This window comes from Trachemys scripta, chromosome 8 (assembly GCF_013100865.1).
Source record: "Trachemys scripta elegans isolate TJP31775 chromosome 8, CAS_Tse_1.0, whole genome shotgun sequence".
Lineage (NCBI taxonomy): Eukaryota > Metazoa > Chordata > Testudines > Emydidae > Trachemys > Trachemys scripta.
Genome location: NC_048305.1, coordinates 43,508,006 through 43,522,320, shown reverse-complemented (window position 1 = coordinate 43,522,320; position 14,315 = coordinate 43,508,006). Strand labels below are relative to the sequence as shown.

Genomic DNA, 14,315 nt, shown 5'->3' with positions numbered 1-14,315 from the left:
CTATCCTAGCCACACTCCCCTGTCAGCATTCACACACCACAGTAAGAACAGTCCCAGTTCGTCACACCACCTGATTTAGTCCCATTAAGCTGTTCGAGTTTGGCTTCTACCTCAGATGTGGTAATATCTACCTCCATATCCTCATTCCCATTTGTCATCCTACCATTAACTCTTCAAATACTTTGCCTCAGTTTTTAATGAGGCTAATGTTTAGCTATTGGGCCATGCCTAGATTATCCTTAACCTCCACTCCATCCTCAGTGTTTAGCAGTCCCACTTCTTTCTTCTTCTTCTTATTTATATGGCTATAGAACCTTTTTACTATTGGTTTTAATTCCCTTTGCAATGTCCAACTCTACATGACTTTTGGCCTTTCTCACTTTATCCCTACATGTTCTGACCTCAATAAGATAGCTTTCCTTGCTGATCACTCCCATCTTCCACTTCTTGTAGGCTTTCTGCTTTTTCTTAATCACTTCTCTGAGATGCTTGGTCTACATTTCCTGCCTATGAATTTTTTCCCCTTTCTTGGGATGCAGGCTTCTGATAGTTTCTGCAACTTTGCCTTGAAGTAATCCTGGCCCCCTCTGCCTTTAGATCCACAAGTTCTTCATTCCAATCCACTTCCCTAACTAATTTCCTTAATTTTTTTTTAAAGTTAGCCCTTTTGAAATCAAAAACCCTAGTCACAGATCTATTTTTGTTTATCCTTCCATTTAGTTTAAACTGAATTAGCTCATGATTGCTGAAATCAAGTTTGTCCCCTACAACCATTTCTTCTATGAGGTCCTCACTGCTCACCAAAACCAAATCTAAAATGGTATCCCCTCTTGTTGGTTCAGCACCTACTTGGTGAAGGAATCCATTAGGTATCGCATCCAGGAAAATATGAGCCCTATTATTATTATTACTAGCACTTGTCCTCCAGTCTATATCTGGAAAGTTAGTCTCCCATGATCACACAATTCCCATTAGTATTTACTTCATTAAAAACATTAAAGAGGTCTCTATCCATATCCAAATCAGATCCTGGGAGTCTATAATACACCCCAAGCACTCTCCCAGGGGAGGCTCTAGTAGCTTTCTTCCCCCAAAAAGTAGATTTTTGCCCAGACTGTCTTATCCATTCCATCCCTTCTTATTTCTTTACCATCTACCTCATCACTGATATACAATGCTACTCCTTCACCTTTGCCTTTATTTTTGTCTTTCCTAAACAACACATAGCCTTCAATACCTGTACTCCAGTCATGACTACTATTCCACCATGTTTCTGTTATCCCTATAATATCTGGTTTCACTTCCTGCACCAGTAACTTTAGTTCCTCCATTTTGTTACCTAGGCTTCTTGCATTGGTGTACAAACATCTTAGTTTTTGCTGTTTGGTTTCGCTCACATTCTTTACCCGATTAGGCCCAGACATTCTACTGCCAGTATCACCTATTAAAATTGTATCTACAGTACTCTTTCTCCATATGTCCATTCTCCTACCTGCGACAGTATCCTTTCTTGCTTTGTTTTCTTCCCTTTCAATGTTAAAATCCAGCGTGGAGATTACCTGGACATCTCCCCCCAATTCCTAGTTTAAAGCTCTCTTAATCAGTTGTGCCACCCTCCATCATAGAAGTCTATTTCCCTCCCTACTCAGGTGAAGTCCATCCTGAGAGAACAGTCCTCTGTCCGTGAATGCCTCCCAGTGGCCATACATCCCAAAGCCCTCCTTATAGCACAACTGCCTGAGCCATCTGTTGATTGTCATAATCTTGTCACACCTTTGTTGCCCTTCTCTAGGAACAGGCAGAATCCTACTGAAGGTCACCTGAGCCTCGATTTCCTTAAGTGTCTTCCCCAGCCTGGCATAGTCTCCGTTAATACGTTCCAGCGAGAATCTAGCCGTATAATTCCTTCCCACACAAAGGACAATCAGTGGATTCTTTCTCGCTCCCATTAGGATCCTCTTCAGCCTCAGGTCCACATCCCGTATCTTAGCACCCAGCAGGCAGCACACTCTTCTGTTCTCTGGATCAGCTCTGGTTACAGGCCTGTCTGTTCTTCTCAGTAAGGAGTCCCCAATCACATAGACCTGCCTTTTCCTGGTGATGGTGCTATTCTCCAGTCTATCCTCTGTTCCTTCTGGCTGCAAGTCCTCTTGATTCCTATTCGCCCTTGCAATCCTCCACAACCCAGCCCGTATACTCCTGGGGCTCATATTTGGTATTATCTCCATTGACTCTTCCCCTCTTCTATAGGACTAGCTGCTCTTCTCTTCTTCCTTGCCCTCTCACCTTCAGTGATCACCTGCTGTGCCCCTTCTTTATTTTCCGACTCCGCAAACCTGTTCCTGAGCGCTCTTTCTCTTTCACTAGCCTCTCTTTTCCTCTGCCTGGTTCTCTTAGTCGCCTGCTTCCATTGTCCACTTTCCTCACCCAGCAGTCTCCCCTCATAATTCTTTGATCCTGCTTCCATCTGCAAGTCTGAGCTTTTCCCTTCAGACTCCTCATGTCCTCACTTGATGATTCCCTGTTCTGTTCATTCTCTCTACAGCCCCTGGCTTTGGCCCCTGTCAGAAGACAGCATACTGGGCTAGATGGACCTTTGATCTGACCCAGTTTGGCTGTTCTTATGTGTTGATGGTAGCCCGTGTTTCAGGAGAGACTCCCTGTCGTTTTGCTCTATATTTGTTACTCTGTGGAGCACAGAGCAGGTAGATTGGTTCTATATTTAGGGCCGTAAGTGGTAAAGCCAGTAGGCGAGAACACGTGGTCTCTCCTATCTGAAGTGCCTGATTTCCTCTTGTATTACTTGAGATGTCATGCTGCTTTTTTCTGTCACTGAAAATGATCTGGGAGTTGTAGTGGATAATCAGCTGAATGTGAGCTTCCAGTGCAACGCTGTGGCCAAAAGAGCTAATGTGATCCTTGGATGCATAAACGGGGGAAACTTGAGTAGCAGTAGAGGGGTTACCTCTCTATTTGGTACTTGTGCAACTGCTATTGGAATGCTGTTCCCAGTTCTGGCATTCACAATTCAAGATGAATGGTGGTACATTGGAGAGTGTTCAGAGAAGAGCTAAGAGCATGATTAAAGTTTAGAAGCTCAATGTATTTAGCTTAACAAAGAGAAGGTTAAGGTGTGACTTGATCACAGTCTATAACAGGGGTTGGCAATCTTTCAGAAGTGGTGTGCCGAGACTTCATTTATTCACTCTAATTTAAGGTTTTGCATGCTAGTAATACATTTTTAACATTTTTAGACTGTCTCTTTCTATAAGTCTATAATAATCCCTGGCTGGGATGATTTAGTTGGGGTTGGTCCTGCTTTGAGCAGGGGAATGGACTAGATGACCACCTGAGGTCTCTTCCAACCCTAATATTTTATGATCTACAGATACAGTTTTCTGAAAATGGCAGCAGTTGGGCAGGTGGTGATAAGGGAATACTGCACCTCTTTGTGCAATTTTTGTTGAGGAAACATAGAGTAGTTTTAGTAATCCTATAGCATTAAAGTTAGTGGTAGATGATTTATTCATGTGACCAGTTTCATTTAGTTTTCAAACTTTTCTTTTAATGTCAACCCTCCCTTCTCTTCCCCCTCTCCCCCTTTCCTTCCAGTGTTCTGGAAGATTCATATAATTGATGGATAATGTGGACAAGGAGCTTTGTTTCCTAATCTCTCTAAATTCCTGAGAGAGGCTGTGGGAACTTAACCACATTATGTATGTATGATGTCTGATGCATCAGCAAGAGTAACTCCTCTTTATAAGAGTCCCCCGTCCTCTAAAGCACCATTTTAAGAGAGAACTCACTGAATTTTAATTTTTTATAATGAGCTCACTGAAGTATGTCTTTGTAATAATATTTCTACTCTAGTTGGAAATGTATAGATCTTAAGAGCTATTGAGAGAATGTGAATGCTGTTCCACACTCTGCTCTTTGGACGTTTTTTACTTGATTCGTAACTCTCCTATAATAAAAAAGGCTAAAATATAAATATTTCCAACTAGCTTCAGTAATGTGGACTGGATCACACTTATCTTCTTCACCTATTTAATTCGGGGTGGGGCCCCTTAATGTGTGAGAGACTGATTTGAAACATATATGGTAAGCATTTGGTGTGTATATAAATTAAAGTTGAAATCTACGACCTATTAGTGAACAAAAGCTTTATGGTATCACTAATGTTTTGGTGCAATGGTTTAAACATACTCCTTAGTGAGTATTTCATCTGCAGAGAGTTTGCTACTGTTGATGCTTGGTGGCTACCCACCACCTTCCTTTCCGTAGCCACTAAAAAGGGCACACCTACCTATCTGTAGTCTGTTAGTGTGCGTGATACCGAGATTTGGTTACAGATACTTATCATGAACTTGTAAATTGTGCTGTACTGTCCACTTCAAATATAGTTCGTTTTAGTTTAAAAAAGAAACAAACTAGAAAACCTGTATCTGGTATATCTGCAACCATAAACTGTTAGTGGCTGCTCTACGCTAGCTTATGGCAAGTCTGTAATCTCCAATGATAAAACTGATTGATTGTTTTACCCATGCCAGATTTTGTAATAAGATCTTGTATTAGATGCACATTATTACAATTTTTCAATTAAGGTTGTCATTTTATTTTACATTCTGTTTGAGAAATAGTTTGCAGAATGTAATTGAAGGTTTGTAATGCCTATTTATGCAGGGGTGGTGTTGAGGTTGTGTGTTCATATGAAAACTTTGACATTTATTTACTTTTGAGTTCTCAGATTTTCAGTCCGAGTTCATGAATGTAATTTCTTTGCACTTAGACCCAAATCCTCAGCCTATTGCTGAGCCAGTCAAGTAAACTGGGGTGAATGGCAGCTAGTTGTGTGGGGGGCACAGGGAGAAAGGAATCATTCATCCCTTCCCCATGTCATGAAGCCCTCTCTGAAGTAGTCAACATAACCCTAACAAGTCTCCTTTGTGAGACAAAGTGGGAGGATTTCCGTAGCAGCAGATTTCTTCTGCCAACCTGTTGATGTGCTGGGAGCTACTGCGACACAGAGGATTTTTAATGAATCTGTAAACGTGGGGGTCGTACCCTATGACTGGAGAATTGCTAATATAGTTCCTATTTTAACAAAGGGGGAAAAAGTGGTCCAGGAAACTACAGGCCTGTTTGACCTCAATTGTATGCAAGGTCTTTGAACAAATTTTTAAAGAGGTGAACGGTAATTAATGCAACATGGTTTTACAAAAGGTAGATTGTGACAGACCAACCTGATCTCCTTCTTTGAGAAGATCCCTGATTTATTTTTTTTAGACAAAGGAAATGCAGTGGATTTAATCTGCCTGGATTTCAGTAAGGCATTTAATAGTTTCACATAGAAAATTATTAGTTAAATTGGAGAATATGGGGATTAATATGAGAATTAAGAGGCGAATAAGGAATTGGTTAAAGGGGTGACTGCAGTGGGTTGTACTGAAAGGTGAACTGTCAGCCTGGAGGGAGGTTACTAGTGGAGTTCCTCAGGGATTGGTCTTGGGACCAATCTTATTTAACATTTTTATTACTGACCTTGGCACAAAAAGTGGGAGTGTGCGCTAATAAGGTTTACGGATGACACAAAGTTGTGAGAAATAGCCAATACAGAGTATTGAATATACCTGAATATCATACAAGAAGATCTGGGTGACCTTGTAAACTGGAGTAATAGAAATGGGATGAAATTTAATAGTGCAGTGTGCAAGGTCATGCATTAGGGACTATAACAACAAGATTTTTTGCTATAAGTTGGGGACTTAGTTGGGAGTGACAGAGAAGAAAGACCTAAGTCTATTTGTTGATCACAGGATAACTGAGCTGTCAATATGAAAAAGGCTAATGCAATCCTAGGATGCATCAGGCGAGGTATTTCCAGTAGAGACAGGGAAGTATTAGTACCATTATACAAGGCACTGGTGTGACCTCCTCTGGAATACTGTGTGCAGTTCTGTATCAGGGTGTAGCCGTGTTAGTCTGTATCTACAAAAACAACAAGGAGTCTGGTGGCACCTTAAAGACTAACAGATTTATTTGGGCATAAGCTTTCGTGAGTAAAAACCTCACTTCTTCGGATGCATAGAGTGAAAGTTACAGATGCAGGCATTATATACTGACACATGGAGAGCAGGGAGTTACTTCACAAGTGGAGAACCAGTGTTGACAGAGCCAATTCAATCAGGGTGGATGTAGTCCACTCCCAATAATAGATGAGGAGGTGTCAATTCCAGGAGAGGAAAAGCTGCTTCTGTAGTGAGCCAGCCACTCCCAGTCCCTATTCAAGCCCAGATTAATGGTGTTAAATTTGCAAATGAATTTTAGTTCTGCTGTTTCTCTTTGAAGTCTGTTTCTGAAGTTTTTTTGTTCAACGATAGTGACTTTTAAATCTGTGATCGAATGACCAGGGAGATTGAAGTGTTCACTTACTGGCTTATGTATGTTACCATTCCTGATGTCCGATTTGTGTCCATTTATTCTTTTGCGGAGGGACTGTCTGGTTTGGCCAATGTACATGGCAGAGGGGCATTGCTGGCACATGATGGCATATATGACATTAGTGGATGTGCAGGTGAATGAGCCCCTGATGGTGTGGCTGATGTGGTTGGGTCCTGTGATGCTGTTTCCAGAGTAGATATGGGGACAGAGTAGGCAACGAGGTTTGCTACAGGGATAGGTTCCTGGGTTGATGTTTCTGTGGTGTGGTGTGTAGTTGCTGGTGAGTATTTGCTTCAGGTTGGGGGGTTGTCTGTAAGCGAGGACTGGCCTGCCTCCCAAGGTCTGTGAGAGTGAGGGATCATTTTCTAGGATAGGTTGTAGATCGTGGATAATGCGCTGGAGAGGTTTTAGCTGGGGGCTGTATGTGATGGCCAGTGGTGTTCTGTTATTGTCCTTGTTGGGCCTGTCCTGCAGTAGGTGATTTCTGGGTACCCGTCTTGCTCTGTCAATCTGTTTCCTCACTACCCCAGGTGGGTATTGTAGTTTTACGAATGCTTGATAATGCTTGAGTGGCTGGCTCACTACAGAAGCAGCTTTTCCTCTCCTGGAATTGACACCTCCTCATCTATTATTGGGAGTGGACTACATCCACCCTGATTGAATTGGCTCTGTCAACACTGGTTCTCCACTTGTGAAGTAACTCCCTGCTCTCCATGTGTCAGTATATAATGCCTGCATCTGTAACTTTCACTCTATGCATCCGAAGAAGTGAGGTTTTTACTCACGAAAGCTTATGCCCAAATAAATCTGTTAGTCTTTAAGGTGCCACCAGACTCCTTGTTGTTTTTGTGCAGTTCTGGTCTCTCATGTTCTAGAAAGATTAATTCAAATTGGAACCGGTGCAGCAAAGGGCTGCTAGGATAATCCGAGGAATGGAAAACCTGCCTTTATGAAAGGAGACTTGGTCAGCATGACTGTTTAGCCTAACCAAAAGAAGGCTGAGGAGAGATATGATTGTTCTCTAGAAATACATTAAAGGGGGAAATACCAGGGAGGGAGAGGAGTTATTTAAGTTAAGTGCTAATGTGGACACAAGAACAAATGGCTATAAACTGGCCATCAACAAGCTTAGGCCCAAAATTAGGTGAAGGTTTCTAGCTATCAGAGGAGTGAAGGTCTGGAACAGACTTTTAAAGGGAACAGTGGGGTTAGAAAACCTAACTGGCTTCAAGACCGAGCTTGATAAGTTTATGGAGGGGATGGTAGGAGGAGATTGCCTACAACGGCATGTGGCCAATCTGTGACTGCCAGTAGCAAAAATCCCTAACTGCTGGAGACGGGACACTAAATGAGGAGGACTCTGAGTTACTACAGAGAATTCTTTCCCAGTTATCTACCTGGTGGGTCTTGCCCACGTGCTCAGGGTATAACTGATTGCCATATTTGGGGTTGGGAAGGAATTTCCCTCCAGGGCGGATTGGCAGATTCCCTGGGGTTTTTTGCCTTCCTCTGCAGCATGGGGCATAGGTCACTTGTAGGTTTAAACTGGAGTAAATGATTAATTCTCTGTAATTTGAAGTCTTTAAATCATGATTTGACTATTTTAGTAACTCAGCCAGAGATTAGTGGTTTATTTCAGAAGTGGAGGAGGTTCTGTGGCCTGCAATATGCAGGAGGTCAGACTGATAATCACGATGGTCCCTTCTGACTTTCAAGTCTGAGCCTACGAGAGCTGTGTGGCAGATACACGCGCGCACACGCACATGCACATCCCCCACCACTACTCAGTGCGTGTCCCCTCATAAGAAAATTCACTAGTTCTGCTGTGGGGGTGGTTTCCTCTAATTTAGTTATTGTTCCATTAATTCTTAATGTTTGTAAAGTGCTAAATGTTGTTACTCCTTCAGATTGCCTGTTCTAGAATTAGTCACAGTCATTTTAACCCTTCGCTCCTACTTCATGTAATGTACTGGGCTGGTGCTTTCTTGTGTTTTAAAAAATGACACTTTGAGGTTCAGATAATACAGATAAGATTCAAACATTGGATCCTTTTCCAAACCAAATATAAATTCCAGACTTTTGAGGTTTGTCCATTGCTAACTCTTAAACTCCGAATAGATGCAAGATTTAAAGAGGAAGTGGCTGTTGCGGAGTGAGGAAGAGGGTTCAGTCCTCGGTCCTTCATGCCAAGATAATGGTAGCTAACCTAAGGAGCTGGAGATATTCTTTTTGATTTCATGGAGTGCTGTTGTTGTGGTGTCCTAACAGTTCATCATGATTTTTAATCATTTAGGCAACACAGTGTGTGCATGTAGTGATAGTTGAGCCTTCCCATGCAGCATTATAACTCTTGTCATCACATAAATGTAATGTCACAGGTGAAAATACCGCCCTGCATTGTCAAGGTAATACTGCCCACATTTTGTATCTCTGTAACTTTATTTGAAAGACCTAGACCCTGTTTTTTTTCCTTAGTACTCTGGTGCTTGCTTGCTGACTTCAGTGGGGATGCACTGGTTCATGGACTACAGAATACCTCACTCTTGTCTAGCTGCTGAGAGGGGGATCTAGTCAACCCTGATTTATTAGCTCAGCACTCCCCACTGATCTCCAGCACCCATAGATTGACAAGTGAATTGTTGCACTGATTAGTGCTCCATTCGCTCAGTTAGACAACTTGCAGACCTGTGGACTCCAACATGCAGTGCCCTAAAAAGGCTGTCTAATCAGCGGTTGAGTATCATTACTGTGGGCAGTTAGAAGGGAATGTTGTGGGACCAGGGTTCAGTTCAGTGAAGCCTGAGCATGCTCTCCTATTCTTTTCTATCCTTGCGCCCATTGAATTCAGCCCAGATTACTTTTGCAGCAGGGAATTTCATCAGATCATTGGTGTCTCACTCCAGAGGCAGAGAACCCCTGTACTCTTCTTTTCTTTTCCCCTTGAACAAGAGGGAAAAGAGAAGAAACTCTGGTATTACAGACCATTTTTATGAGTTTAATATGGGGGCCAAAGTCAGACTTAGCTGAGAATTGTTTTCAGTTATAACTATGAAAGTGCCATTGCCTCAACAAACATATCATCATGGCAGGTCCTGCCAGCATGCTCAGGGCTGAGTAAGACACGGTTCCGTCCCTGAGGGGTTATTGAGTTTAAAATCAAAATAAAGGTGAGACGCAACTTCCTTTTGGATTCTCCTCCCCCCCCCATGATAGATTTAGTAGATTGATATCAAGAGCTACTTTAGTTGGACCTGGACAAGAAATCCACTAATGCTTAATAGCTGGACAGAGGGCCAGTATCACAGAATGGCTGGCCCTTTAAGGGGAGTTTGGCCCAACCCCATCTCTGACTAATCACTGCCTCCCACAGAGGTTAGGGATCAGGTGATAGGTGGAAGATTACCTAGTCCTCATAAAAATGAGCAAGAGCTCAGTTGCTAAGGAAAAATTCAGGGAGGTAGTCTAGGTGGAGGGAAAGAACCCAATTTATAGGTGACTCTCGGGCAGAGGGCCTGAATAGTGTAATCCTGTTGGAAGCTGACTCTGAAGGAAAAGGGAGCAGAGAGGCTCTCCTTGAGTCCCAGGCAGATAGCTTGTGGAGTGTCCTGCTGTAGGAAGTAGATTGGTCCCTGCAGGAGACCCAAGTCAGGGAAAAGAGCATAACTGATATGAACATGTGCCAAGTGGTTTTATTTTGAAATAAAACCAACGCCCTGAAAAAAGAGGGACTAGAATCCTGTAGCTGGCAAGTGTTCTTTGGTGTGTGGGCTGGTGAGAGAGCTCATTGTCTTACAGGCAGTTAAAATATATTTATATAATTGCTAAAACTTAAAGTAGGAGCATATAACAATTAAGTGTATTTGATTGTATCCCATTCCCCCACCTTTCATATGTTTTTGTCTTAAATTACAAGGTCTTGGAGACAGTTCCTGTCTTGAACTCTCTAATTGTACAGTGCTGAGAAGTTTTTTCCTAGGGGACAGATCACTAGACTGTGACAAAGGAGACCTATGCTCTGTTCCCAGTTCTGCCACTGGCCCACTATCTGACCTTGGTCAGGTCACAGTCTCATTCTGTGCCTCAGTTTCCCTATCTGTAAAATGGAGATGATACTAACCCTCTTTATTCAGTGCTTTGAATCTACTGATGAAAAGTGCTTTATAAGAGCTGGATATTATTACTCAATCTCAGAGTTAGGAGTTCCCATGCCGCACTCCCATGAGGGATTAATATTAAGTCATATGCATGGTGACAGCACTTTTACTGACATGGGTTATATTTATGGGGTTTACAGAAGAATCAAATTTTGGTGAGAGATTAGAAAGGAGAGGGTGTGCCTGTGGATAGGGGCAGTTTCAGGCATAGAAATAAGGGTAAATAAGAATCAAATAAAGAGAACAAAAGAGAAATGAGGCATTATTCAGAGGTGAAGCAAATGGGAGAGAGGATGAGACAGGCTGGGGGACAGAATTAAGCCAAGTCTTGAAGGCAAGGACAAGAAGCTAGAACTTGATATGGAAGGAGAGAAGAGGCAAGTAAAGGGACTTGTATGTGGGGACATGGTCTATTGCAGGAAGATATCTTAAACATTGCTTTCTGAATGCACAGGTAGAAAGAGAACTTCTTTTGTAACTTATCCCTTTTAGAGGGTGGGATTTTACAGCCTTCAAATGTCATTAATACTAGTTTCTTATATTAAATGTTAAGTGACGTTAAACTGGATTATGATTATGCATCTCTTTAGTTACTGGATTTAGATGGGTCACTGGAATTGTGCTTGCTGCTAAAATGAAAGTAGTGCAGTGCCATTTTGGGTATTTGGGGTTTTTAAGCAAGGCCATTTCAAGTGTTTATACTTCGAACTAAAACATACTTCTTAACTTTTGCTTTCCTTCTGTATTTTTTCAGATTACGTCTACTTTGAAAATTCTTCAAGTAACCCTTACTTGATACGAAGAATAGAAGAACTCAATAAGGTAATGCAGTGCTAATGTATTTTCCCAGGTGTCTGAAACTGTTGGCTGTATTTTCTGATGTTATTTGAATTGAAAATAATTTCATCTACTTTTCCTCCCTCTTTATCCGTTTGCAATAATTTGCAGTATCTTTTTTTAAGCTGCTAGCAACTACAAAATATTATACCACCTGATCATTGCCTGGAGTATCTGGGGACAGTCACTCATTCAAGAGGTGCTTGTCATGTGCTGTCTACAAAGGCCAGAGAACACAAACTGAAAGTCATCCTGATGGTGACCCTACCCTCCCACTTTGGCCTGTCAGGCAAGGTTTAGTCTGCAGTTCTTAAACTCTTGGTGCTGTGATTGTTTGATTCAAAGGTGAAATATTAGTTGACCTGGAGAGAGGATGAAGAGCCTTGTGGTTTTAAACTCCCTGGGAGCCTCTCTTATGAGGAAGAAGTAGACCAGATCCTCAAGTCAACCAGCTGAAATCTTTCTCTTCTCATGGTCCCTGGAGCTGGTGTATTGTTTTTGTTCTTAGTCCTCAGAACATTCCTTCTTGCTTGGAGGTGAAAAAGCAGCATGATAGGCACTGCCATTCCAATAGAGCAGATGAAAGATTATAAGGGGGCTGGGGAAAGGAATCTGAATTCCTTTGTACTGAGGATGAATTTCAACACAGAGCGCCTGTTCTGAAGCCCTCAACTGCTGTCCCTACCACACAGTATCATTTTAGATTTAACTCCAAGTACAATTCTATTCAGTCCCTTGCAGTCTGTGCAGAGGGAACTTGGTGTCATCTTCTTGGGGTTGGACCCAAATCATCCAGTTGCCATCAGAAATTGGCTAAGGAAATTTAGTGGTTGTGGAGAAATTTGTCCTTTTTAAAGCTGCTTTGTTGTTGTATCCTTCAAAAGTTACCTGTAGATTTGCGATCTGGAGTAGTGGATGTGAAGTCCAGGTCATCCTTGTAATCACTCTGTTTTGGTATCAGGTCTCCTGTGGAGGAAGTTTGTGTCCCCTTAATGGGGGATACAGTGATAACCACATTTAGCACATATTGAGGAGGTTATCAAAAGCCTTGTCTACACTGGCAAGTTTCTGCGCAGTAAAGCAGCTTTCTGTGTTGTAACTCCCAAGGTGTACACACTGCCAACCCACTTAGTGCACAGAAACTGTACAGTTGCAGCGCTGTAAAAAACCACCCTGATGAGGTGTAGAGCTTTCTGTACTGGGGCTACAGCGCCGCGGTGCAAGTGTAGACACCCTGGTCGATTACAGCACTGCGATTGGCCTCTGGGAGGTGTCCCACAATGCCTATTCTTGTCTCTCCGGTCATCAGTTTGAACTCTACTGCCCTGCCCTCAGGTGACCAACCGTGAGCCCCACCCCTTACTTTCCTTGGGAATTTTGAAAGTCCCTTCCTGACTGCTCAGTGATGCATGCAGTGGTCTCAGTGCATCTTTCCAGGTGACCATGCCTGTTTCACGCACCAGGCCTGGAGCAAAGCCAAGCAGCTGGACCTCATCAGCATTTGGGGAGAGGAGGCTGTCCAGTCCCAGCTGCACTCTAGTGAAGGAGCTGTGTAATGACTACCACGAGGCACGGGAGGCAAATCACCACTTCAGTGCTGCGCCCACAAGCTGCCAGCTCTACAAAGAGCTGGACGCGATACTCTGCGACACCCACCTTCACCGTGACGGCCACTGTGGATACTTCGGTGGCTCGCCTGCTAGTCGAGAGTGGACTGAGCCAGGAGAAGGAAATCTTGGACGAAGATGTGGAGGGGGAGGGGGACCCCCAGAAGCAGAGTGAGGCTCTGAGGTCAGAGATGCATGCAGCCAGGAGCTCTTCTCTATCCCAGAGGAGGCTAGCCAGTCACAGCTGTCGGAGCTTGGTGAAGCGCAAACAGGAGAGGAGGCCTTTGGTAAGTGGCTTTGATTTTGGGAATCTCTGAAGCGAGTTGTTGGGAGCAGGAAGGTTGCAAAAAGCAGGCTTGTGTCTGTATGATGTGCGTACCACCACATGCCTGGTCTGAGTGGCGGATCAGGGTGTTGATTGACTCCCTCACTTCACAGGAATCTGCCTCAGAGATCTCCAGGAAACTCTCATGGAGATACTGGCAGTCCACTGCCACAGGTTTTTTGGCAGAGCTGCTTTGTTTCTTGCCCCATTAAGGGTAACTTTCCCACGCCACTCTGCTGTCACGGGGGGCAGGGAAGAAGCCGGGGGTGTGGGGGGGACCATTGCTGCACAAAGGCAAGCCACATAAGGGCCAGGGTGGAAGCCACAGTCTTGGAGAAGACTCTCCTTTGATTCCCTGCTCACCCTCAGCAGCAAGTTATCGTCCATAATGAACACAGCTTGTGGAAAATGTGGGGACAGTAATGATTATAAGGCCCCCAGCCCACAGTACTGGTTTTCCCCAAGAGCCACGTGCCTGGTATACAGTATGGTCCTGGAACACTGATTTTTTGCCCCTGCCCCTCACCATTTTGGGGGGCTTGTGGCTCATGTACACTTGCCAGGGGTCAGCCAGTTAGTAACCAGTTTGAGTACTGGCTGTGTTTTAAAGCACTGAATCAGTGGTCTCTGTTGCAAACAATACTGCTTTTGTAAAATGTTGCATTTTGGCTTCACAGATATGACTTTGGGAGCCCAGCCTCCCTCTTTATCGCTGGCTGAACAGCTGCGCAGAATTAGAAAGTGGCCACGAAGAACTAAAGAGAACTTTCTGTGTGATGTCATGATGCACTCCGCAGCCAAAAAATAGGAACTGAAGGAGTGGCGGGACAGCGAGAAGAGGGACCGAATGGAGAATGTGGCGTGCCAGAACGAAGCCCTGGAGAGGCTCTTAAAAAATATGGAGCACCAAGCAGACACGCTCCAGGTGCTACTAGCACTGCAAACCCAGCA

General features: G+C 43.5%; 1 protein-coding gene across 6 annotated transcripts in view; it reads left to right on the top strand.

Annotated features, from left to right (window-relative positions):
* Positions 1-14,315, top strand: part of MTA1 (metastasis associated 1) — a 131,554-nt gene that overhangs the window by 30,736 nt on the left and 86,503 nt on the right. For 4 of the 6 annotated variants that reach the window (XM_034778072.1, XM_034778073.1, XM_034778076.1 and 1 more), the window contains exon 2: positions 11,350-11,417. In XM_034778072.1, coding sequence (XP_034633963.1) covers positions 11,350-11,417 — 68 coding nt within the window. Of the gene's footprint in view, positions 1-3,329; positions 3,717-11,349; positions 11,418-14,137; positions 14,290-14,315 lie in introns of those variants that run through there. The other 2 variants (XM_034778077.1, XM_034778074.1) reach the window with 2 other exon arrangements.